We start from the raw sequence: 23,860 nt of genomic DNA, 5'->3' as shown, positions 1-23,860 counted from the left end.
TGTAACCTCTAGTTTGACATTTTCATTGAAGAAACCGGGTGATTAGTTTCCATATATCGGCAGCAGCACCCGCGGATAAGTTTTTCTTGTTTTACGATCAAACATTTGATTATAGTGGTCTTGAGGGTACACATATTATAGGCACACGTTATAGTAAAGTGTGTAGATGCAATTTATGATAATCCAGTAAAGTCGAATTGACTTATTTCTTGTATAATCTGCCTACCACCCACGACCACCTCACCTTACCAAAGATTCGATTATATCATTTTACCGAAACATTTAGTAATTTCCCAGTGGACATGTAATAAACGCGAAATAAAAACAGATAAAGAACCCTAATGGAAATAAATTATGCTGATTTTTTTGGATTATCCAATGTTCATTGTATTCTTCTGATCTAACCAAACAATATACCATTGTTATATGCCTTAAACATACACGTGACCGGACAGCCATTGAGTAAATGTATACCACTGCCTGTAAAACATTAGTATAAACCCTGAATAAGTTTTGTATTAATTTATTGGGTTTATATTTTCTTGCTTGCTTTTAATTTTGCGTGTCAGTAGATGACGTCAGTGTTGGAGGAGAAGCGACCTGAACAAGTTGTCAACACTGCTGTTGGTGATCAATACAGTCATTATGGTGATCAACATTCCTCATGCTGCTGTTGCATTAAAGGTATATACTGTTGCATGCCATATTATTCATGCTATTGCAGTGTTATACGCGTTTGTGGTAGTAATCTCCTTCATGGATGGGGAAGGTGTTGTGATGGCTACCATTCACGCCTGACGTGTCATAGATTTTAATTTGTTTCTTTGTTCCTTTTCAAGATTATTGTTTAACGTCCTTGTTACTACAGTATATTTACATTGTTAGGCGTTATATTAGGTAATCTACGGTTACTGTCAAAGTTAACAAATGCTTCCTTAACCAGACAGTAATCACCATTAGTAGTCAGTAGTCAGTTACCACTGATGATCCCACATCATTAATCTTGAATTTCACACACTGTAATATTCAGAACTACTAATACAGAAACAGATATATAGGCAGGGGAAATAAGTAGACACCCCAATTGAAATAAGTTGATTTCATTGAGTTATCCTAGGTTAAATATACATAATGTTGTGTCCATAACATATGTGCTCTCAAGACCACTTCAAGTCTTTTTTTTTTGTATATTATGTAAGCAAGGTCTACATAACTTGCTTTCTTTTTTCACATATCAGAAAATAGGTACCCTACTTGTAGGTCGTGTTCTATAGCACAAAAACAGTTACAATTGACATTTAGTTTACCTATTCTTAAAAATTAATTGCCTTGAAGTAAACTACTTTTCCATTTTTATGCATGTCATTTTTATTTGTGTGTGTTTACGTACAATATTTGATCCAAATCCTTATTGCTAATTATTTTTTTAAATCTTTCGAGTTCTAAAAATGAGATTGTGTTCAGATTATTTATCTGGAGAGTTGGTAACTCAGGATAATCCAGTAAAGTCCATGCTTTATCACATTGTCAGTTTTATTTGCATCTGGAATGGGACCCACAACAGTCAACTAGCACCCAGGTACTAACTGTTAGGTGAACAGGGGGAGCAAGGGTAAGGAAGCACACCCATTGTCTCACCCCTGTTGGGGAGCAATCCTCAGTTGCTCACTGTGTGAGCTGAAGACTTATCAACCAAGGCATGAGTACCCACATATTTTGTTTATTGGGATTGACTCAGTGGGTTAGTATTAGTAACCTTTATGTACTGTACTCCAGAAACTGGAACTGGAATAGTATATAAATGCAGTGCTAACAAGGCAGAATGAATAGCATTAGAGTGCAGTGGATACTTTTATTAATAGTAACATTTTGACCATAAAATGGGATTTATCAAGTAAGTTATCCATTGACCTAAGTGTCATTTACTCTGTACATTTTTGTACATTTTTAATTTGAAAATTCACCCATTGGTTGTAATGCAGTCATAAATGTGATTGAAATACTTTACTGTATTTTTGAGCTTCATATACAGTATTTGATGTTTTTTGATTTACATACTATTATATACTTAACATTTAATTCACAACACTATATGCTTGAAAGTTTAATATTCCAATATTGCAAATAATTTTCCTTCCATTCACAGGGCATATTCTTCGCACACCTGATACTCACAGTGTGGTAAATGACACACCCAGTTTAGTGTTTGCATTGTTTAGCTTTATTTTTGCACAGTATTCTTGTCATTATTTTTGTATGATGTAGTAAACCCTCAATTTAATAGACCAGTAGGAGATTGTGGGTGATTGTGGTAGATAGAGATGAGTTGTTTTGCTGTAATCATAACAGTGCCATAATGCATAATTCTATAACTGATGGACTATTTACCCATTACATTTTGTTCTGTATTTCTGAAGTCCTTTGAATTGAGAGTTTACCTTATGGCAGTTTTGTTTTGCTATAGGTATTTATGGCATAGTAATTGTGGATCTTGGTTAATAGTGGGTTTTGGTATTTATTCATAAATATGTATCGTGTGTTTTAAGATTGATTGAAGTAGTTTAAAGATTTACTTAACACTTGACATACAGTTGACCATTGATTAAGACTATAGCTGTGCTTTTGAAAACAGCATTTAATAAAAGAAATAACATAGATGAACTGAAGAACATAGACAAATAGGGTTACATTTCTGGAATACCCACAAAAGCAAATAAATTTTTTTTGAAGCTTTGTGTTTCATGAAGATTCAAAAATAGATTTTCCATTGCTCACGTTAGTTTTCATTCCTTGTTGATCTAGAAATGTGTGGAAGGGGTAGCTGCAACCCTGTTTACCTGGAGTTTACCTGGAGAGAGTTCCGGGGGTCAACGCCCCCGCGGCCCGGTCTGTGACCAGGCCTCCTGGTGGATCAGAGCCTGATCAACCAGGCTGTTGCTGCTGGCTGCATGCAAACCAACGTACGAGCCACAGCCCGGCTGATCAGGAACTGACTTTAGGTGCTTGTACTGTACTGTGCTTGTACTGTACTGTGCTTGTGCTGTACACACATACGACAAACATTTCCAAAACTATATCCTTCCAACAGCACAGCATTGTGTTAGTGAAATTATTAGTTACTAGCCTTCCTTTGCTGGTTTTTAGCTGTTTTTCCTTAACTTTAGTTATAAATGAACATCATAGCATAATGATTGAAAAACTGCTTCATTTTCTCGACAGTTTTGTAGTGAAACCTTTATAATAAATTGGCTTAATGGACAGTCTACTGTATTTTAGTTTTCTTGCTAAATAATCTTTATGTTTTACCATTTTTTATTAAAATATTGAATGTGTAATTGAGACTGAAGTAGCTTTTTTGTCATCATAATTGGTGTTTTTTTTTTTGGGGGGGGGGGGGGAGCAATAAGAAATTTAATGTTGCTCACTTTTAGGGTAAACTTATGCTTGTTTAATCGTAGCCTTTGTGAAGTTGAGAAATTACTCATAATTACCTTGTGAGGTTGAAGTGTTGATAAAACATATAGTAATCTCCTTAAATTAGAGAATTTGATAAATCACTTTCTTGATCATCTCATGATTATTTTAAAAAAATTGAAAGTTGCATCTATGAAATTGGAAGTATCTTAACCACCAATATCATAAGCTAGTTGAATATTGCTACATTCCTTCAGGTGATGAAAATGCAAGCCCTGAGTAGCATTTACCTGCTTCCCACATAAATGCAGTATTTCTATTGAATGTTGAGTTATAATAATTCAGTAGGCAAATAATTTTTTTTTTTTTTTTTTTTTTTTTTTTTTTTTTTTTTTTTTTTTTTTTTTTATTATTCAAATACCTGATGTACTGTGGGCACTGCAGTCTCATGTGGAAACCACAAGAGCTACATAGGTCATTATTAGATTGAGATCTGTGTTGGAAGATTTTGCACTTGACAGTTACAACATACAGGATGGCTACAAAACTCATTTTCTGTGAACACAACACAATACATATTAGTTTAGTGTCTGAGCACTAACCTTAACTTGACTACAACACATCACAGTTTAGTATCTGCTTACACCAAACTTCAACCTTTAAACCTGAAAACAAAAAAAAAATATTAGCGAGTATTTGTTTGGTAAAACAGAAATTTGTACCCATATATAAGCAGCAGTGACACAGATACATAAATTCATTACTAACTTGCAATTAAAATTGTTTCATTATTTTTAGAGTTAGCAGTATATAGTACATCTACAATTGATGATGAATAGTATAAATATTAACCCTTTCAGGGTCTGTCCCGTAGATCTACGGCTTTACGTTCAGGGTCCAAACCGTAGATCTACGTCATGAGCTCAGCTCACTCTGATAAACTGTGAGTGGTAAATTTGGGCCTAGATATGAGAGAATACATCTATGTGGTATGTGTGCACCACATAAAACAAATCCTGCAGCACACTCTGTATAATGAGAGAAAAAAAACTGAGACCATGATTTTCGATTAAAATAGCGACTTTGCAGTGTTTTTTCGTATGTTTTTTATAGTTGTATTTGTGATTTCTTGGTCTCATTTGATAGAATGGAAGACATATTACAGAAATAGAGATAATTTTGATTGGTGTTAGCACTGGAAATGGCTTGAAACTGAGCTCAAAGTGGCGGAAATGTTAAATTTTTGCCGATGTTCAAGAGTAAATAAACGACCTCACACGTCTAATACACGCCAGCTGGTGGGTCTAATATACATTCACAAATGTGGTGATGATATTTATACAATTATTACAATATTGCATAACAGTAAATCTTCTATTTTTTGGTGTGAATAAAAATTCATTATGTGAATAAAAAATCAAAATGGAATTTATTTGTAAAGCCTCAAAACGTAACTAATGAACAGAGTTAATGTTAGTTTAGTGCCAGGAATACCTACATTGTTTATTCTGGACCCTATTTTGAAATTGGAATATTTTGAACTTTGTGTTAAATTGGCCAAATTACCAATTTCCGGTCACTTTATTTTGTAGTTGAAACAGTTGACTTGGCGATTTCTTGTGCTCAATCGATAGAATAGAAGTAATACTAGTGAAATAGCTAAGAATTTGGTCGACTGGAATAATGTAATTGGCCTAAAATGGGAGTCAAAGTCGGCAAAATCGCCGATTCGTAAATATCGCTGACACATCAAAATTCACGAGAGCATAATTTCGTCAGTTTTCCATCAAATTTCGTACTTTTTGTTTTATTACATTCACAAAAAGATTCTCTACCATTTCATAAGAAAAAATAACAATTTTTTTTTTTTAAATTCTTGGACACTGGGGCACCACTTCAGATTTTGGCCTTGGACCCTGAAAAGGTTAAGTTCCTAGTCTATCTGGAATTATGAGGGGGAAGAAAACCTCAAGTTAAGTGAAGGCTAGCATGTAATAGGCTTAAATTTGAACTTGATTATATTGAATATAATCTGATGAACTGACACTGAAGTAGGCACCAGTGCAGTGAATTATGAATTAAACACAATAGCTATCTCCCATCAAGGTTGGGTGTCTCAAAAAGCAAGGAAACCCATTGCATTATTATTATTCAATTTTTGTCTTGCCAGAAATATGCTGAAATGAGTTCAGATGACCCTCCAAACTACAGCATCCTCACACCTGTCGAGTGCAAAGACACTGTATACTTTCCACCTTCAAGACTCTGGTCTGCCTAACCAGTTTTCCTGAATCCCTCTGTAAATGTTACCTTGTTCATACTTCAGTGGCGCTAATAACCATAAACACTACTTGACTCCACTCATTCCGTTGTAACGCTCATACAAGCCTGTTGGATGTTAAAGCTCCTAACACTCAAAACCACCTTCACTCCCTCTAACTCTTCCTGGGGTGACCCCCCTCTCCTCCTCCCTTCCACCCCAGATTTACATGACCTCTTAGTCAATCTATAATACTCCATCCTCTCTAAATGCCCAAACCACCTCAACAACCCTCTGAATTATACTGGTATTCCCTTTATGCTCTGAATTCTTCATAATGATTGTCACACATTTAGGTCCCCTGCAACAATTAGTCTCTCGCTTGGTGCAAAACCCTTTCAACATTTGCTTAACACCTGATAAAATTTCTCCCCTTTACCTTCCTCCTATCCTCAAGTGCATAAACTCTTATTATAACCCACTTCTCACATCTCTTCTCTATTATAATCTACATAAATCTTAACATTAAATAATTATGTCCCCTCTTTTCTTTCCATAGCTCATTTAAATAAGAAGTGAATTAAGTGTAAGGATTAACAGATAGGATATAGTATCCAGTGGCATTAACCCTTTCAGGGTTGAGAGGCCCCTCTCCTAAACTTGTTCTCAGGGTTGAAAATTTTTCGGAAAAAAAAACAATTATTTTTTCTTATGAAATGATAGAGAATCTTTTCCCGATCATAATGACACCAAAAGTATGAATTTTGATGGAAAACTTACGGAATTATGCTCTCGCGAAGTTAGCGGTCTTGACAATGTTTGCGCGTTGGCGATTTCGCCCACTTTGAGCCAATTCCAGTGTACTAGTCGACAAAAATCATAACTATTTCGTTAGAACTCCATTTTTTCTATCGAATGAGTACAAGAAACCACCCATTTACCGAATTCAACTATCCAATAAAGTTGTCAGAATTTGGCAATTTTGCCAGTTTCACACAAATTTCAAAAGATGCCAATTTCCAAATAGGGTCCAGAATAAACAAGAAAGACATTCCTGGCACTAAAATAACATTTCCTCTGTTCATTAGTCACATCCCCAGGCCCCTCCTACATTTCTTTTCCTTTCCACTTTGAACTTTTATTCTCACAAAAAACTGAAGATTTACTGTTATGCAGACTACTGCATTAGTGTAGAAATGGTATAAATAATATCAGCGCACTTGTGAAAGAATATTAGACTCACCAGTTGACGTATATTGGATGTGTGGCATGATTTGTTTACTTTTGAACTTCGGCAAAAATCGAAGATTTCTGCTCCTTTGAGCTCAATTTCAAGGTACTTTTCATTGTGAAACTAATCAAAATCATCTTAATTTCTGTAATATGTCTTCCATTCTATAAAATGAGACCAGGAAAACTAGAAATACAACCATAAATACCATACGAAAATACAGTGCAAAGTTGCTGTTTTAAACCAAAAGCACGGTCAGTTTTGTTTTTTCTTGTTATGCACTGTGTGCTGCAGGATTTTTTTTTATACTGTGCACGCTGACCACATAGACCCATTCTTTCATATGTAGGCCTACCAGCTTCCTCTCGCTAGATTTGAAGGCGCTAGAATTTACACGTACTAGTACGTTGGAAACCCTGAAAGGGTTAAAATGTAGTAATGAGGATTCTTGGGTAGTACAGTATATTAGTGTTTGAGTGGTCCACATTGCTTTGGCTCAAGCAAGGTCCTCAGTAGAGGAATAAATTGGGAGCAAGTTATAGGATGCTGTTTTCTAGGAAAATAAAGTTATTGCATTCATAATTGCATTGAAGCATGGTCATGCACCATAATTTTCTTTATTGCACATTTGTTTATACTTTATTGCATAAAATTTTTCTTTAAATTACTGTACAGTTATAGTATACTAATTTTTATAAATTTTTAACAGTTGCTATACTGTAATATTATCCAATGGACAGTACTCTTATGCTGTATTTGGGTTATCATTTACACAATACATGCACATATATGGCTTACTATAAAATTAATTAAAGGGATAAATTTTCCACTCCTGTTAAGAATATGCACTAAGCATTATCTGCTATTTTTTTTTTTTTTTTAAATTCGAACACGTTTATCACTGAAATTCACCATTCATTTACTGTATTTTAAAAATATATTGTAATAAAGCATGAAGGTACAGAATGGAAATTATTTATGATGCCACTTTTCAGGAGCAACTTTTGTGGGAGTCTCCCAGAAAGTTTTGTATTCTACAACACAATCTTCCTCTTAACAATCATATGGAGTTTACATCAGAGGGAGTCTGAGGAAGCCCCATTCATGGTCAGTCATTTTCTAGAGTTGTCTTCTAGTTAAAATTAACATACATGTATTGCTGTACCATTTGTATACAGTATTCTACAGTTAAGGATCATTTTAATATATTTCCAGGCAGAATGCATGTTTGTAAGTGTGTGTGTTTGTATGCGTTCATGTGTAAGTGGACTCCTAAAAAAATTTTTGTGCACGTGTACACACATGCACTCGGTATGTACACACGTATTTTCTTATACGTGGTTGCAGGGGTCAAATCTCGGCCCTTAGCCTTGCCTCTTTACTGGTTGCTACTAGGTTAACTGCCTTCTGGCAGTTGTAAGCTATTAAGAAACACAGGAAAGGAAGAGTAAGGGTATACTCATTGTAAGTAGAATTTTGTAAGACTTTCTTGGTATTTTATATGTTAGGCAAAGAAAAGAAAATTGTCAGTGTACAACAGGCTTCTATTTTACACTTGTAAAACATGACGGTAGTGCCTCCCTGGATGGGTGCTGTCTACCAGCCTACCAAGATTAGAACACTGTCTCTTTCAGTAGCCATAATGTTAACAGTCTGTATCTACTTCATTTATTTATTTTCGGTTAAATTATTAATGATTAATTTCGCAGAAGGCAGTAAGGATTACGAGAAAAGCTTAAACGTTCTTGAATACAATTGAATACAACTTGTACTATTCTATTTACATTATTTCTGTTCCTTAATATTACCTAAAGTGTGGTTGAGATAGTTTTTTCCTCCTTCCCTTCCTATCTAAATTTTTCTTTCCCTCTTTTTCTTCACTTTTCTCCTCTTATCTCCACTTTTGCTTCCCACTCTATCTTTACTGTTCCTTTCCCCTTTCTTTCACTTACCTTTGGAACAAATTAAATGTTTAAGCAGAATTTTGTGAAAATATTCATGTTGTACTATTTATGGCATTTCAAATTATATCCATATACAGTGTTTAAAACTAGATACAAAGTAAAATGTTGATAGTAATGAAGAAGAGACGGGTGAAGAGCAAGCTTTCATTTGTGTGAAGCATTGCCACAAGTCTTTAGACTGACTGGACGAAGCTACTCAGAGTGAAACGTGTACTGTACTAGTCTAGCTCTGCACCTGTCCTCCAGGAAGCAAGGCTCATTAAGGCTTTGGTGGCTCTTTAACAACCCAGACAACAACCTGCATCTTTTCTTGATGTTTAAACTAATTTCTTGTTAATTTTGTCAGTTTAATACATAGATCATATTCTTCTTTCCAGGCTTTGTGCACAAATCTTTTGGCCATAATGTTTGATATAGTGAATCTTGCATATTATTGGCCCCACACTATAAGTAAGTTCCACACACTTTAAGACATTTATAATTCCTAGCAGTCTATACACTTCGGTTTGCCTTTTCTCCTTAGTTTTGTGGCACGTGTTATGATGTAGTGGTGTTCATTTTTTTATCCATTTGACTTGTCTGTGCTTTTGTCCATTGAATATTTGGTTGCATTGTTATAACTAGATTTTTTAAAAAAACCTTTTGTTTAATTTTGTAGCAATATTACCTAAAAAAATAATGTAGGTAAAAGACATGTTTGCTGTAATAGACATTTAAGGAAAATGTTCACCAAGTGGCTACCTCAGGCCTAATACAAAGAAGCTAGAACAAATTGTATATATATAGTGCAAAAAATCAGGTCAGCATAGATTAAAAGTGTGGTAACACATTAATTAGCAGCAACATGTTGGATTGTGTTTACATAGTAGTTTTGACGAATATGCGAGTGAGGCCTCCTACAGTGCTTCCTGGTGCCATATAGTGTCGTCTTATGGCAATGTCACTATTGGGTAGCTGTTGTTTGGCCAAGGTTCTGGATAAGCTATAGCTGTCTGTTTTTTGTGGTATGGTATTAGTGATGACTATCATTGCTGCTTTCAAGGACTTGGATCAAATCATTTTTGGGAACTACTATTTGTTTGGCTTCATTAAACCTTATGATGTACCCTTGTGTTATGTGTTGAATGCAGGCATAATTTTTTTTTATTCCTACAGCAAGCATTTTTATCTCGGTCTGAATTCAGGTGTTCTTGATATTTTGCTTGTGTACTTTTTGTAACAATCTCCACAAGGTATGATGTATACACCAGCCTTAATGGTCACATTGTCTGCATGCTTGCTCTCGTTTTTCACTAAACCTTTGATAGGGGTTGATCCGTTTGTGGCTACTTAAATGTGACCATCTGTTATAAGTAGGGTAGAAGCCTCATTACTAAATGGTAGAATTTTGTATTTGGTGGGTGGATCAATTGTTGTCTGTTCCTGTTGAGGACGAATGTGGCTCTCTTCCTGTAGTTATTAACGTTTGGTGGGATGTGAAGCTGCAGGAAAGACTGTTTAGGTACTGTATTCACATTTTTTTCTAGGTATTGTGGGCTGGAGATCCTAAAAGCTCTTAACCATCCATCAAATTCATTTGTTTTCCTAATTAGTAATATGGCTTTTAAAGTATCAGTTCTAATGACACGACAGTAGCCACTAATGCCTCGACCTCCATCAAAGACTAAGTAAAAAACAAAGAGCAAGCATAGAAACTACCACCATCAAGGCTGGCATATCCATCATACCTTGAGGAGATTACAATTAACCAAGTCAGATACCAAGAATACTTGAACTCAGACTCTGAAAACATCAAAAATGCCTTTAGAACGGATGATCAAATTAACCCCTACTTAAAGCACACCCACAGAATAACACGGACACATCATGTTCAATGAAGCCAAACAAATAGTACCCCCCCCCCCCCCAAAAAAAAAAAAAAAAAAAAAAAAAAAAAACAAGTGCTTGGATGCATCAAGGATAGTAGTCACCAACACCATACTGTAGATATCAAGCATATATAGCATACCTTGATCCCTAACTGAATGATTTCTGTCCAATTGTGACCACTGTAAGATGAAGGCTGTACTACACCAGGAAGTCCTGAGGAGGCATACTGGCTTCGTTAGTGTATTTATCCAACCTATTTTTAAAGATGACCCTAACTTAACCAAGGGTAACTATCTCTTGCACTTCATGTACTGCTTGTTCTAACTTTTCTATATTAAGCCGATCCTTGTGGGTTTAGCGCTTTCTCTGATTATTATAATCTGTATTAAGCCTGAGGAAGCCAATCATGGTGAAATGTTTCCTTAATATCTTGTTCAGTGCATACATCTTTTATCTACAACTTGTTGGTATCACCATACCAGTTCTGCCCCTTTAAAAGGATTTTTTAGTTCAGTAGGTCCAAGGTTAAGGTTGTCACTTGGCTTCCCTTTGTGATTTACAGGTGATTTTCACTTAATAGACAGATTTATTCCACAAACCATATATTGAATTCAATTTCTTTTCTGTATATGGAAATATTGGTATTTTTCCTTAGACTACTGTTATATAATTGAAGATGCATTCCTGGAATAAAAAAAAATAAGATGTACGTACTGTATTGTAATTCCCTGCACAGACACCAAGATGTGTTCCAAGAAAATCTATTAGGTGAAATTTACATCAAGTGAACCTCATTTTTCCAGACACATACCTGAGACTTGCAGGGATATTCTGAGAATATATTACATTTTTGTTAATTTCTTTCAAAGAAACTGAAATAGGTTTACGTTTGGTCCATAAACAGAAACTACTTTTAGACTGCAAAATTCGATGAAAGACTTAAATTTATTTCTTGTTTTATGTTCTGCTATTTCAGTACAGAAGTTTTTTTGTTCGATTTCAGTACAGAATTTATTAAGTATTTGTGTGTATTGCTTGTATTTTTTAGTAATATCTCAAGCTCTTATGCTCAGTCATCTCCCAAGTCATTGCACTACTTCTGTTTAAATCTCTAATGAATTTTTTTTTTATCATTACTTGGTGTCATTATGCCTTTTTTTTCATAATTTGTTTCAAAATCTAATTGTACACAGTATTGTAGGATTGAAAATTCCATATTCAGGATAACTAGATTATGGAGAAGTAGGTCGTATTCTTCTTAAAATCACCTGGTTTAAGTAATTCTTCTGAATAAAGAAAAATGGTTTTCTTAAGGAATTTAAATGCATTAAGTAGAGAACTTTATCATTGCAAGCTTTGCATTAATAAGGAATCTAACTTGCTAATAGCATAAGTTGTGAAATACCCTATACAATATATAATGAAATGAAACCAAAATTATCTTTATTTCATACTATTACAGGTGGAATGAAACGCTTTGGAGCAGCCATGGCCATTTTGAACTTATTGCTACGTCCTTTGACCAGCTTTATGCTCTATCGAATTGTGCAGGACCGAGCTGGATCATATGGAACCTTTGGTTTGCCATCAAGTTTTGAGGGCATCTTTGGTTGGTATTGCACATTGTTATTAATGATTGATAGGTGGTGTAACAGAAAGAAAAGATTATTGATATGGTTACAAATCATCTTCTGGGATGTATGTATAGTACTGACATAATTATTATAGATTTTTTAAAATTTGATATTTTTCTACTAAAAGGTCAATTAAACCAGTTTCACTGACTGATCCAGGATTTATTTTGATACACCAGTACAGGTCAACTATTTTACATTGATTAATATATGGGTTGATCACCCCTAGCATCAATTAATATATGGGTTGATCACCCCTAGCATCTATAAGTGCTTTAACATGCATGGACATGTAGGTGTGGTAGCTCGCCCGGCTACCACACCTACACGAAATATACGACATTTTAAGTGCCCCAGAGCAATTATCATTATTATTATCAACATACCTTGTTCACTGAGTTTAATCATTTCTAAGAACTACCCTTAGATGCCATCATAAACGAGAGAGAATGAGTAAACTTAGAGACACACGGAAAATGTAAACAAACAGATGAACACACATTAATTCCTGTCCACTTAAGGTTCAGGAAAGACAGCGCTTTAACTTGTATTGCTGGGCACACCACTTAAAGGGTACAAGAAGACAGAACATCCAGACCATGGGACAACCTTGGTAGCCACAGCCACTCCAGAGAGAGGTTTTTTTTAATGTCAGGAAGGAAAAAAGCTGGCAGGAAATGACAGAAGTCATACACCAACTCCAATCATTTCTGGAGTGGAATCACAGTCGATTGGCTCCACTCCAACACAACAGATATTAGTGCCAGGTAAAAAAAAGGAATCCCCAATACCACCAATCTGACGACATTCATCATTGCAAATATACAGGGTCTAAAGCCAGCAACAAATAAAATGCCTTTCATCCATGGACTGCTTATGGATTCAAATGCAATGTTCGTGGTTTTCATGGAGACCCACATAAAGGATCACTTGGTCAATGAAATATGTATCCCAGGTTACAACCTATACAGATATGACAGAGTAAACAGGCAAAAGGAGGGGTAGGTTGGCCTGTATATCAGTCACGTGTATGCTCAGAACTGCTAAATGCCTCAAATGTAGTTGAAGTTTTAGCAGTAAAGATCGAGAACCAAAACCTGGTCACTGTGGTTGTATACAAGCCTCCGGATGCAACGTCCCAACAATTCCAGGAACAGATTTTGAAAATTGACCACTGTTTGGAAAATCTTCCAGCTCCTGCCCCCAACATCTTAGTCCTGGAGGATTTCAGCCTAAGGCACCTAAAATGGAGGAATATAGCAAATAATATTGTAGCAGTGATAACACCAGGAGGCAGCTCAGATGAAAACTTGCACACACATGAGCTTTTAAATCTCTGCACCAAATTCACCTTAAACCAGCAAATAATAGAGCCTACAAGATTGGAGAATATGCTGGACCTCATCTTCACTAACAATGATCTGATACAAAATGTCATCACATCAAAATCAATATACTTAGATCACAACATAATAGAGGTCCAGACATGTATGCAGGGAACCCCAGACTGACACAATACAACGAGGGAGCCTTCTCCAAATTCAATTTCAATAAAAAAAACATAAGGTGGGACCAATTAAACCAAGTCCTAAATGATATAAACTGGGAAAATAGACCAAGCAACATGGATCCTACCCTATGTCTAGAACAAATTAACTCTGGAACTTGAGGTATGCTTAGGGCATATTCCCTTAGCCCTTTCAGGGTCCACAGGCCCTCTCAGAGACTTGTTCTCAGGGTCCCCCAAATTTCAAAAAAAAAAATATTTTTTATGAAAAGATAGAGAATCTTTTCCCGATCATAATGACACCAAAAGTATGAAATTTGATGGAAAACTTGCGGAATTATGCTCTCGCAGAGTTAATGGTCTCGACGATGTTTATGCATCGGCGATTTTGCCCACTTTGAGCCCTATTTTCGGCCAATTCCAATATACTAGTCGACAGAAATCATAACTATTTCGCTAGAACTCCATTTTTTCTATCGATTGAGTACAAGAAACCACCAATTTACCAATTTCAACTATCCAATACAGTTGTCAGAATTTAGCAATTTTGCCAATTTCACACACATTTCAAAAGATGCCAATTTCTAAATAGGGTCCAGAATAAACAGACATTCCTGGCACTAAAATAACATTTCCTCTGTTCATTAGTCATGCCCCCAGGCCCCTCTTGCATTTCTTTTGCTTTCCACTTCGAATTTTTATTCTCACAAAAAAATAGAAGATTTACTGTTATGCAGACTACTGCATTAGTGTAGAAATGGTATAAATAATATCGACGCACTTGTGAAAGAATATTAGACTCGCCAGTTGATGTGTATTGGACGCTTAGCATGATTTGTTTACTTTTGAACTTTGGTAAAAATCGAAGATTTCTGCTACTTTGAGCTCAATTTCAAGGTACTTTTCATTGCAAAACCAGTCAAAATCATCTCAATTTCTGTAATATATCTTCCATTCTGTACAATGAGACCAGGAAAACTAGAATACAACCATAAATACCATACGAAAATATAGTGCAAAGTTGCTGTTTTAATCCAAAAACACGGTCAGTTTTTTTTTTTTTCATTACGCACTGTGTGCTGCAGGATTTTTTTATACTGGGCACACTGACCACATAGACCCATTCTTTCATATGTAGGCCTACCAGCTTTCACTAGATTTGAAGGCGCTAGAATTTATGCGTACTAGTACGTCATGGACACTGGTGCGTAAGCTGTACTAGTACGGCCAAAACCCTGAAAGGGTTAAGGAAAAGGAGGAGATGTAAACTAGAAAGAGAAAAGAGAAAGGCACTCCCTATACAGACGAAGGCAAAGAATAACAGAGCGGCTACAAGACACCAATATATCTGCAATATGTAGGGAGAGACTGGTCAGAGAAATAGTACACTTCGAACTAAAGCTAAAGGAATCTTACAGGAGTCAAGAAATGCGAGAAGAACTAAAAGCCATTTATGAAATTGAAAGAAACCCAAAATATTTCTTTTCTTATGCCAAACAAAGTCTAGAACAACATCAGTATTAGGCCCCTACTTAAACGGGATGGGTCCTACACAGATGACAGCAAGGAAATGTTGAGCTACTCAAGTCCCAATATGACTCGCTTTTAGTGAGCCACTAACCAGACTGAGAGTCGAAGACCTAAATGAATTTTTTATGAGAGAATTTGTTAGACACCTATCTGATATTATCCTGATGCCAAATGACTTCAAAAAGGCGATAAATGACATGCCTATGCACTCTGCCCCAGGCCCAGACTCATGGAACTTGGTATTCATCAAGAACTGCTTTTAACATCCTGTTGAGAGGGAGCATGGACACTGGGGTCGTCCCACAGTTACTAAAAAGACATAGCCCCAATAAGTGTCAGGGGCTCATGACTGTTTAACTGCCTCCCAGCATACATCAGGGGGGATTAACAATAGATCCCTGGCCGTCTTCAAGCAGGCACTGGACAGGCACCTAAAGTCGATACCTGACCAGCCGGGTTGTGGCTCGTACGTTGGATTACGTGCAGCCAGCAGTAACAGCCTGGTTGATCAGGCCCTGATCCACCATGAGACCTGGTCACAGACTGGGCCATGGGGGGCATTGACCCCTGGAACTCTCTCCAGGTATACTCCTACAAGCTGCCTGGCTACCATATCTCGTAATTGTCAATTTGTTCTATGGTTGTACGTATTATGTTTGTATGATATATAGCGTGTTTCTTATATAATTTTGAAAAAATATCATAGATGGATTAATGAAAATGTCTATGTTATCGTAATATACAAAATTTAAAGTGCCTCAGAGCGATTATTATTATAGCGTCTTCAGTATTAATGACACACACTTAGTGATTTTAATGTGTACTTGCACACCAGCACAATTTGTAAGTTTATTTAGGTACAGGTACACATAAGTGCAGTTATCAGAGTATGAATAGTATACCTAGTAACTTTAAAATGCTTGAAATTTTGAAACATTTCCAGACATAATTGAGAGATGTGGAGCTCAGAGGATGTAAACAGAGTGGCATGTGGACACTGTAATAGTGAATCAGGGAGCTGTATAAACTAATTTTTGGTCATAATGAAATGTCCATATTAGTGAATCACTGCAAAGTGAAATGCTGTAAAGCTGGACCCTCCTGTATTTGAAAACTGGTGCATAGTGAAACACCATAAAGTGAAGCACTTCAAAGTGGGGCCTTCCTGTACTATACATGGCATATTTGGTGTGGTTAAAACATTGCTCAGATGGTACATTTGATATAATACTTTATTCAACGGTTTCTGTGAAATTCTGTTTGTAATATAACATTTTTATTTAAGGAGGTCCCCGACGCAGCCCATATGAAGATATTGACCAGGCTCCTCAGAATAACCCTTCAACAGGCATGGACCAAGAAAATGTCCCCACATCATCACCCAGTGAGAATCTCTTTACCACTTAAGCAGGAAGGTTTCAAAATTTTCCAGCCTTACAATGGCATCATGTTAATCAAAGGTATCCAGCAGAATTTATTTTGTGTGTATTAGATTTTCTTGCATTAGCATTACAAAACTGGCTAAAGCTACTATTTTTCTTTTGGTTACTGGTACCTGAAGTGTGTAATAAAATATATGAACTAGGATGGCTTTGTACATACTGTACATAGCAAAATTAAATATGAATGACCTTAAATTAGTAAGTACAGTATTTCATTGGTTGCTTTTAATAAACTGAGCCAATATATTTTCTCAAGACTAAACTTATTACAGACATTAAGGAAATTGCCACACACAAGCGAGATGCTGCACATCTAAATTCAAACAGTCACCTGGAAATTTCAATTTAAGACTCTTAATGATTTAAATATATCTTTAACTGTAAGTTTTTGTTTTTAGGCTACCTCATAGTTGACTATTTTCTTATGGAATCCATTAAAGGTGTTTTATTTAATGTTCATTCATTTTTAGCTGTATGTATTATCCTCTGCCATTTTAGTTCATTCATTTGCTCTCATTATGTCTCATGCTAATCCTAATGGATTCATTAGTCCTTGCAAGTTATTCCATTCTTTGAGAAGTTGGAAATGTGTGTATAATTTCTGCATTCACTGTTTCATACCCAGAAGTTAGTATAGGAGGAAGTTATTGACTGAATACTTTCATTTTACAACAGAGGTATATTTTGAATATAAAAGTTTCTCAAAAGCATGCATGTCTATTTTGTCTTCTGATATCACTTGACTGGCATTTGTTAGGCAACACTAAATTTTCCTAAATACAGTGGAACCTCTACTTACGAGTTTAATCCATTCCATGACCTTGCTTGCAATTGGATTTGCTCGTTTGCAGAGTCAATTTTCCTCATTTAGATTAATTGAAATGAATTAATTCATTCCAGTGGAATTCCAGGCACGAGAAAATACTTTAATAATTTCCCTAATATCAACTCTACTGCTTATTTATCTATCACAATTCATGTAATATGACATAATAAACAATATTAATAACATAGAAACATGATATATACACTAGAATGAATAAAATACATGTCATTAGGTATGTGGCTAGTGGTGGTGACAGCAGCCATTGTTGGGGTTTATAGGGCCACCACAGTGGCCATTCCTGCTCCTGACTACATGTATAGAGAACCTAGGATAACCCAGAAAAGTCAGACAGAGTGACTTTGCTACTTAATTGCTACACTCTTAATGCTACATTTAATTGCTAATCTGCCACTGCTGCTTCATGTTGTCTGCCACTGTTACCTCATGATGTCTGCCACTGCTGCTTCATGTTGTCTGCCACTGCTATCTCATGTCTGCCACTGCTCCTTCATGTTGTCTGCCACTGTTACATCATGATGTCTACCATTGATGTAGCTCAATTTTAAGGTACTTTTCATCGTGAAACCAATTAAAATCATATTTATTTTTGTAGTATATTTTCCATTCTATTACACGAGACCAAATAAAACGAGAATACAACCATAAAAAACATACAAAAATACAGTGGACCCCCGGTTAACGATATTTTTTCACTCCAGAAGTATGTTCAGGTGCCAGTACTGACCGAATTTGTTCCCATAAGGAATATTGTGAAGTAGATTAGTCCATTTCAGACTCCCAAACATACACGTACAAATGCACTTACATAAATACACTTACATAATTGGTCGCATTCGGAGGTGATCGTTATGCGGGGGTCCACTGTATACCGCTAAGGGGAGGCTAATGGCTGAGAAGTGAACTCCGTTATTTATGACCCAATTTCTTTCATTTTTGGTGTACGTTAAGAAGCATCTTTTCATCATACTTTGCCCAAGTTTCAATAAGATAGTCCAACAAACAACTGAGATTCAGTTCCCTAGATCAAGAGCAAGAGCCCCCTCACCAGTGTCAATTAACCTCCCTTGATGCCTGTTCGCATCTTGAAATTTTGCTCGCGTCTGGAAGCAAAAAATCGACCGAACAGATGCTCGTATGTGGAAAAACTCGCACATGGATGCACTCGTAAGTAGAGGTTCCACTGCATACAGATTCATTTGTGTACTTATGACAGTTTTATTTTGTTAACCTGATTATGCTGGTAATTTGTAAATGTACCAAGAATCACCTTAGCATTTAATAAGTTCTATAATTTTACCCTGTTACTGGCTTCATTCAGCTTGTATTTGGGTTTGTTGCAAATAAGGCCAATTTAAGAAACTAGAATACAGATGGGATACCACAAACTGAGTTTTATCCTTGTAACTAAAAATAACCAAATATATCTAAGGTGTATAGAGTAAAGGCCACTGTTTTTAAACCCACTTCACATTTACAGTTTACTGACTTCCGGCAATGCTTTGAAGAAATGTGACTGAAACACTACGTATTTATAATTTTTCATTTTTTTATAATCTGCTTATAGATGTCACTTTCTTGTCACTGGTAATGATTTTTTTTTTTAAAGTATCCTGGTCCATTATTCCCTGCATTAAGTGCAAACATGGTACTAGAAGTTTATTCCTCTTAAATCATTGAACTACAATTTTGCTACAGTTGAACTGTTTGCCACATTCTTAGATTCCTCTCACTTCAGCAAACTCTGCTCATCCTAGCATGTACTGCTATCTCTTAACCAGAGTTAAGTGGCCAAACAAAAAACACCAGCTGGGACCCCCACTAGGCACCCATGTTGGTATTTAAATATCTTGTACTCTCTCCTTGTTTTACATAAAACTAACAGTAGAGATGGATACTGTAACTTGCATACAATACAGTGGTTATGTAAAATATGGTGGGTAAATACAGTGCCCTCTGGAGGAGGGGTGGGGATATTTCAATTTGCAGGATCATTTGAATTGTGATGTCTGCAAACTTCTGGCATGACAACTATTGAATGACTGATGATGAATGTGTTTGCTATTTAGGAATGCCAAAGTATCAGTAGGTATCTAATTTTGTGGTATCAGTACTGGCCTAAAATTTAGTATGGATTTTGGCAAAAATTTTGGTATCCTATCCCTCTTGCTATTTTGGGTTGTAATTCCTTGGTAGGCAGTGGCTGGCATGTTAAAAGAAAAATGTAACTGTTTTTGATTGAAAGATGCACCTCTTTACAGGGTAATTTTTTTTTTTTTAACCCTATGCTTATACCGTAGATGATGATGCGGACAGGAATGAACCTGATACATAATTATGTAAAATAAGCCCAATCTGAGATAGGGTTAGGATATTATAAAATGCTTTATATACATTAGTAACAGAGAAATAAACATTAAACTCAAAAACTATTTTTTTTTTCAGATTGAGGAGGGGAAATATTTAAGCCTAGTTGTTGTGATTGTCATTATATGTTTCAAATGTTTTAAGAAAAGTAGGGGAAATAAGAACTGAACACAAGGCTAACTGAAATATTTTTTTATTTGCAATTTAAAAATAGAAAATTTAGGCATAATTGTGTTGTAGGCTATTACAAAAAAAAGTAATTTTTTAGATGGTAGTTTACTCATTTTGTAATAAAGAGTTTGGGATAGATATATACACACAAAATATTTATCATTTTAATTGCATATAAAGATACTAATCTTTGGTCTAGGGGTATTATAAAATAATCTTTAATATATTATCTGATTAAAACCTATTATCTTTGATACATATATATACAAGCTACAGTAATAAATTATAATTAACATCCTTAAATAATTAATTCACACAGGTACAACTTTCCTGACACTACTGTGTCATGGTACATATATATACATGTTAAAATAATAGATTATAAGTAACATCTTTGTACATCTATCTATGAATCATGCAATAATAAATTTTAACCAACTCATCATGACCCTATAGTGCATCAGGTGTCAGTGTCGCTGCATTCTTCGTGTCTCACGACACTACCTATCCTAGTATCATGACACCTACAACTCCGTGTCACAAGACACCCTTGTCTCTGTGTAATGACGCTCCTTCTCTACCGTGTCAGCTGACGCCCTTTTCTCTCTGTCACACGACACTCCTGCTCTACCGTATCACACGATACCCTTATCTCTGCGTCATGCATGCCTTTTCTACCATGTCACACGACACCCTTATCCCTTTGTCATAACACTCAGTCTCTGTATTTCCGTTTCTTAGCAGCATCTGACACTTCAACACAAGCTGGGTTACATGACAGTTCACCCTACCACACAGGATACAACTCTGACACTACTGTGTCACACTGTCATACTACATTATTTACATGGAGTTTCAGTATTATAACACTACTGTGTCACACGACACCCTTATCTCTGTCACACGACACTTTCTCTACCATGTCACACGACACTCTTATCTCTGTTATAACACTCTACCCGCATAGCGTCTTTCTTCAGAAGCCAGCTGTCACATGACACTATACAACAGCGTCAGCATGACTTGGCCCGCAGTTGACTAGAGTCGGTGATGAGTTTGTAGACATCACCTACAATTGTACTCCTTGAGGTAGTCTTGTAAATACTCTCTAAGGCCTGTAGATGTACACCGTAAGGTGGTCTGGTGAGTACTATTTACTGCCTCTAAGACCAGTTGATATACACCGTAAGGTGGTCTGGTGAATACTGCTTGCAGAACACACTATGTTGCGAGTTCACGGAATGCGGTCGTCAAGTAACCGAGGCCATCAGACTCGGTGAGCTGCGGTGAGCTCTTCTTCTAAAGCCAGTAGAAGCCAGTAGATATATACCATAAGATGGTCAGGAGAATGCTCTCTACTGCCAGTAGATGTATACTGTAAGGTGTTCTGGTAAATACTGCTTCTAAGGCCGGCTCAGCAGTCCCCACATTGGGTTTGATGATGTACCCTTGGTACTGCCGGCTGGCAGGTTAACAATTTAACCACTAGTTTGGCAGGAGGCTGCCACAGGCTGTATCTTATTTTTGCAGTGTTTCAAAAAATATAAAGGTGAATTTCAAAAGGAATCAGTTTTATTGACAATTCTACCCAAATAAATTAGCTTTGTGCATCCTGCCATTTGTTTAGTTGTGTGCTTTTCTATATAACAAGTTTCAAGTTGTGTTCTATTTTGAAGTGAAGAAAAACATTCCAGTGGATTTAAAATGTCATCCTCTCTAGTCATATCTTGTACACTTGGTTCATTCAGCAAAGATTAATTTGCTGAAGTCAAACTTACATTTGTGTTTTGCATCACAAAATTAATGTATTTCATTGATTTATGTAAATTTTAGTAAGGTTTGGATAGGATATTGTTTTGATGCAAAATTAAAAGTTTGCATACCATGTGAAGAATTTGAAGTATAGAAATTAAGACAGTACTGTATCGAGTTCTGAAAGTAACAATTCGGAGGGCATAGGAGAGAACATTGTTGAGGTGTTTTGGGAATTTAAAGAGGATGGAGCATAATAAGGTGATCAGTAGGGTTTATAAATTCAGTGTGAAAGGAAGAAAGGAAAGGGGGTAGCAACCATTCTAGGAAGGGTTGGAGGGTATGAAGGATGTATTTAAATGATAGGGGCCTGAGCATTCAGTAGGTGTGCTAGGTTATAGGATTGGAAGTGCTGTTGGGGTGAGGGCAAGGTAATGTTTAAATTCCTGAAGTCTAGGCACAGTGCCAGCACTTTGAAGGAGGGATGGGGTTATTACATTTAGGAAGGTCATTTGAATCATATCTGCACTTGATGCTGCCAAGGGACTCCTGATCCAAGGACTGGGCACATCTTCTCTTCACTTAAATTGAACCTGATTACCTTTGATCCAAGGAACTGGGCACATCTTCCTTCACTTAAATTGAATCTGTTTGCCTCCCATTACCCCAGGCACTGTTTGACACCTAAAGATTTATGTATCTTCCCCTCCCCCATAAATGTAATAATAAGCAAATAGGTTAATTATCCTAAATGTACAACATAGCCTCTCTTCACTTAGCGATGTACTCGTTTGCCGATGACTCAGACTTATGACGGGCTTTCTGACCAATATGCATTCCTAAATAATGTACATTAGAGCTGATTTCCTTTGTTCTGTTTATTACAATATACAGTACACTACTGTATAAACATTTAAAAATATACTAAACATGTTATAAATGGTGCAAAGGTGACATTAAAACAATATCAAGCATGGTTCACACAAACCCACTACCATTATAGTATGCTCCTTGCTTAGCGATGAACTCGTTTACTGATGTCATCTTAGGAACGGAACTCTGTTGTTAAGTGAGGAGAGGCTGTACTTAATATACTGTTGTAAATAACCAAAAGCATAATAAATTCGTGAATGCCATGGAAAACATTTTCCTCAGTTAAATATTACAACATGGTTTTACCACAGAGTTGTCAAATTGTCAACTAAATATTTTATTTCTTTCAGTTTATTAATATGAAATGCAAATTAGGTCGATGTATAGCATAATGTAAACAAATATTATTCAGTTTATTATGGTGTGGAGGATGCTGAATATAGTTGCATGGGAGAGAGGACACGTGCAGTAAGCTAAGCAGGTTAAGGAGAGGAGAAAAAGGATGTCACTTATCCCCACCCCACCCCCCGTCCCTCTTCTGCCAACCACTGACGTCTACTAGACATGCATGAATAACATTAACAGTATTCAATATTGACAAGTTGATGAATTAGATAACATGCAACACCTGGTTATCTTTATTTTGAAGACATTTTGCCAGCATGTGGCTTTGTCAATACAGAGCTTGTTAACTGGAGACAGTAGAGGGTGAAGTAATTAGCTTCTCAGCCTTGAAGGCATTAAAGTTAGAGGTAGTGTTTACTACCTTGACCTTGATGAATTTGAAGCATAGGCAAGAAGATACATTCATATACTACAATCAGATGAGGTGTGGCAGTGGGCAGGACCCACTAGTGGAAGTAGGTCATGCCTAAAAGTTGCGCATGAGGATGTCCTCTACAACTTATTTGCTAACCTCATCCATAAGCACCACCTCAGCCACTCTTCTGACTAAGAATCAGAGCAATTTACACCTCATCTCTCCACCACAAGAAGGTAAGT

At 36.2% G+C, this 23,860-nt stretch overlaps 1 protein-coding gene across 5 annotated transcripts in view; it reads left to right on the top strand.

Moving 5' to 3' along the window:
* LOC128696322 (type-1 angiotensin II receptor-associated protein) overlaps window positions 1-23,434 on the top strand; it is a 33,838-nt gene extending 10,404 nt beyond the window's left edge. Inside the window, exons 1-7 of one of the 5 annotated variants that reach the window (XR_008408142.2) lie at window positions 1,436-1,741; window positions 2,147-2,181; window positions 7,901-8,012; window positions 9,247-9,319; window positions 12,201-12,347; window positions 16,695-16,869; window positions 20,141-23,434. Coding sequence is in view for 4 of the 5 variants with exons in the window: in XM_053787518.2 (XP_053643493.1) it covers window positions 1,700-1,741; window positions 2,147-2,181; window positions 7,901-8,012; window positions 9,247-9,319; window positions 12,201-12,347; window positions 16,695-16,816 (531 nt within the window). In the remaining variant the exon portion in view is untranslated. Of the gene's footprint in view, window positions 1-569; window positions 685-1,435; window positions 1,742-2,146; window positions 2,182-7,900; window positions 8,013-9,246; window positions 9,320-12,200; window positions 12,348-16,694 lie in introns of those variants that run through there. The other 4 variants (XM_053787519.2, XM_070092346.1, XM_053787518.2 and 1 more) reach the window with 4 other exon arrangements.
* Window positions 23,435-23,860: the final 426 nt, after the last annotated feature.

Source organism: Cherax quadricarinatus, chromosome 39 (assembly GCF_038502225.1).
Source record: "Cherax quadricarinatus isolate ZL_2023a chromosome 39, ASM3850222v1, whole genome shotgun sequence".
NCBI classification, from domain to species: Eukaryota; Metazoa; Arthropoda; class Malacostraca; order Decapoda; family Parastacidae; genus Cherax; species Cherax quadricarinatus.
Note: the sequence above shows the minus strand (reverse complement) of the source record. Positions and strands in the feature narration are given on the sequence as shown.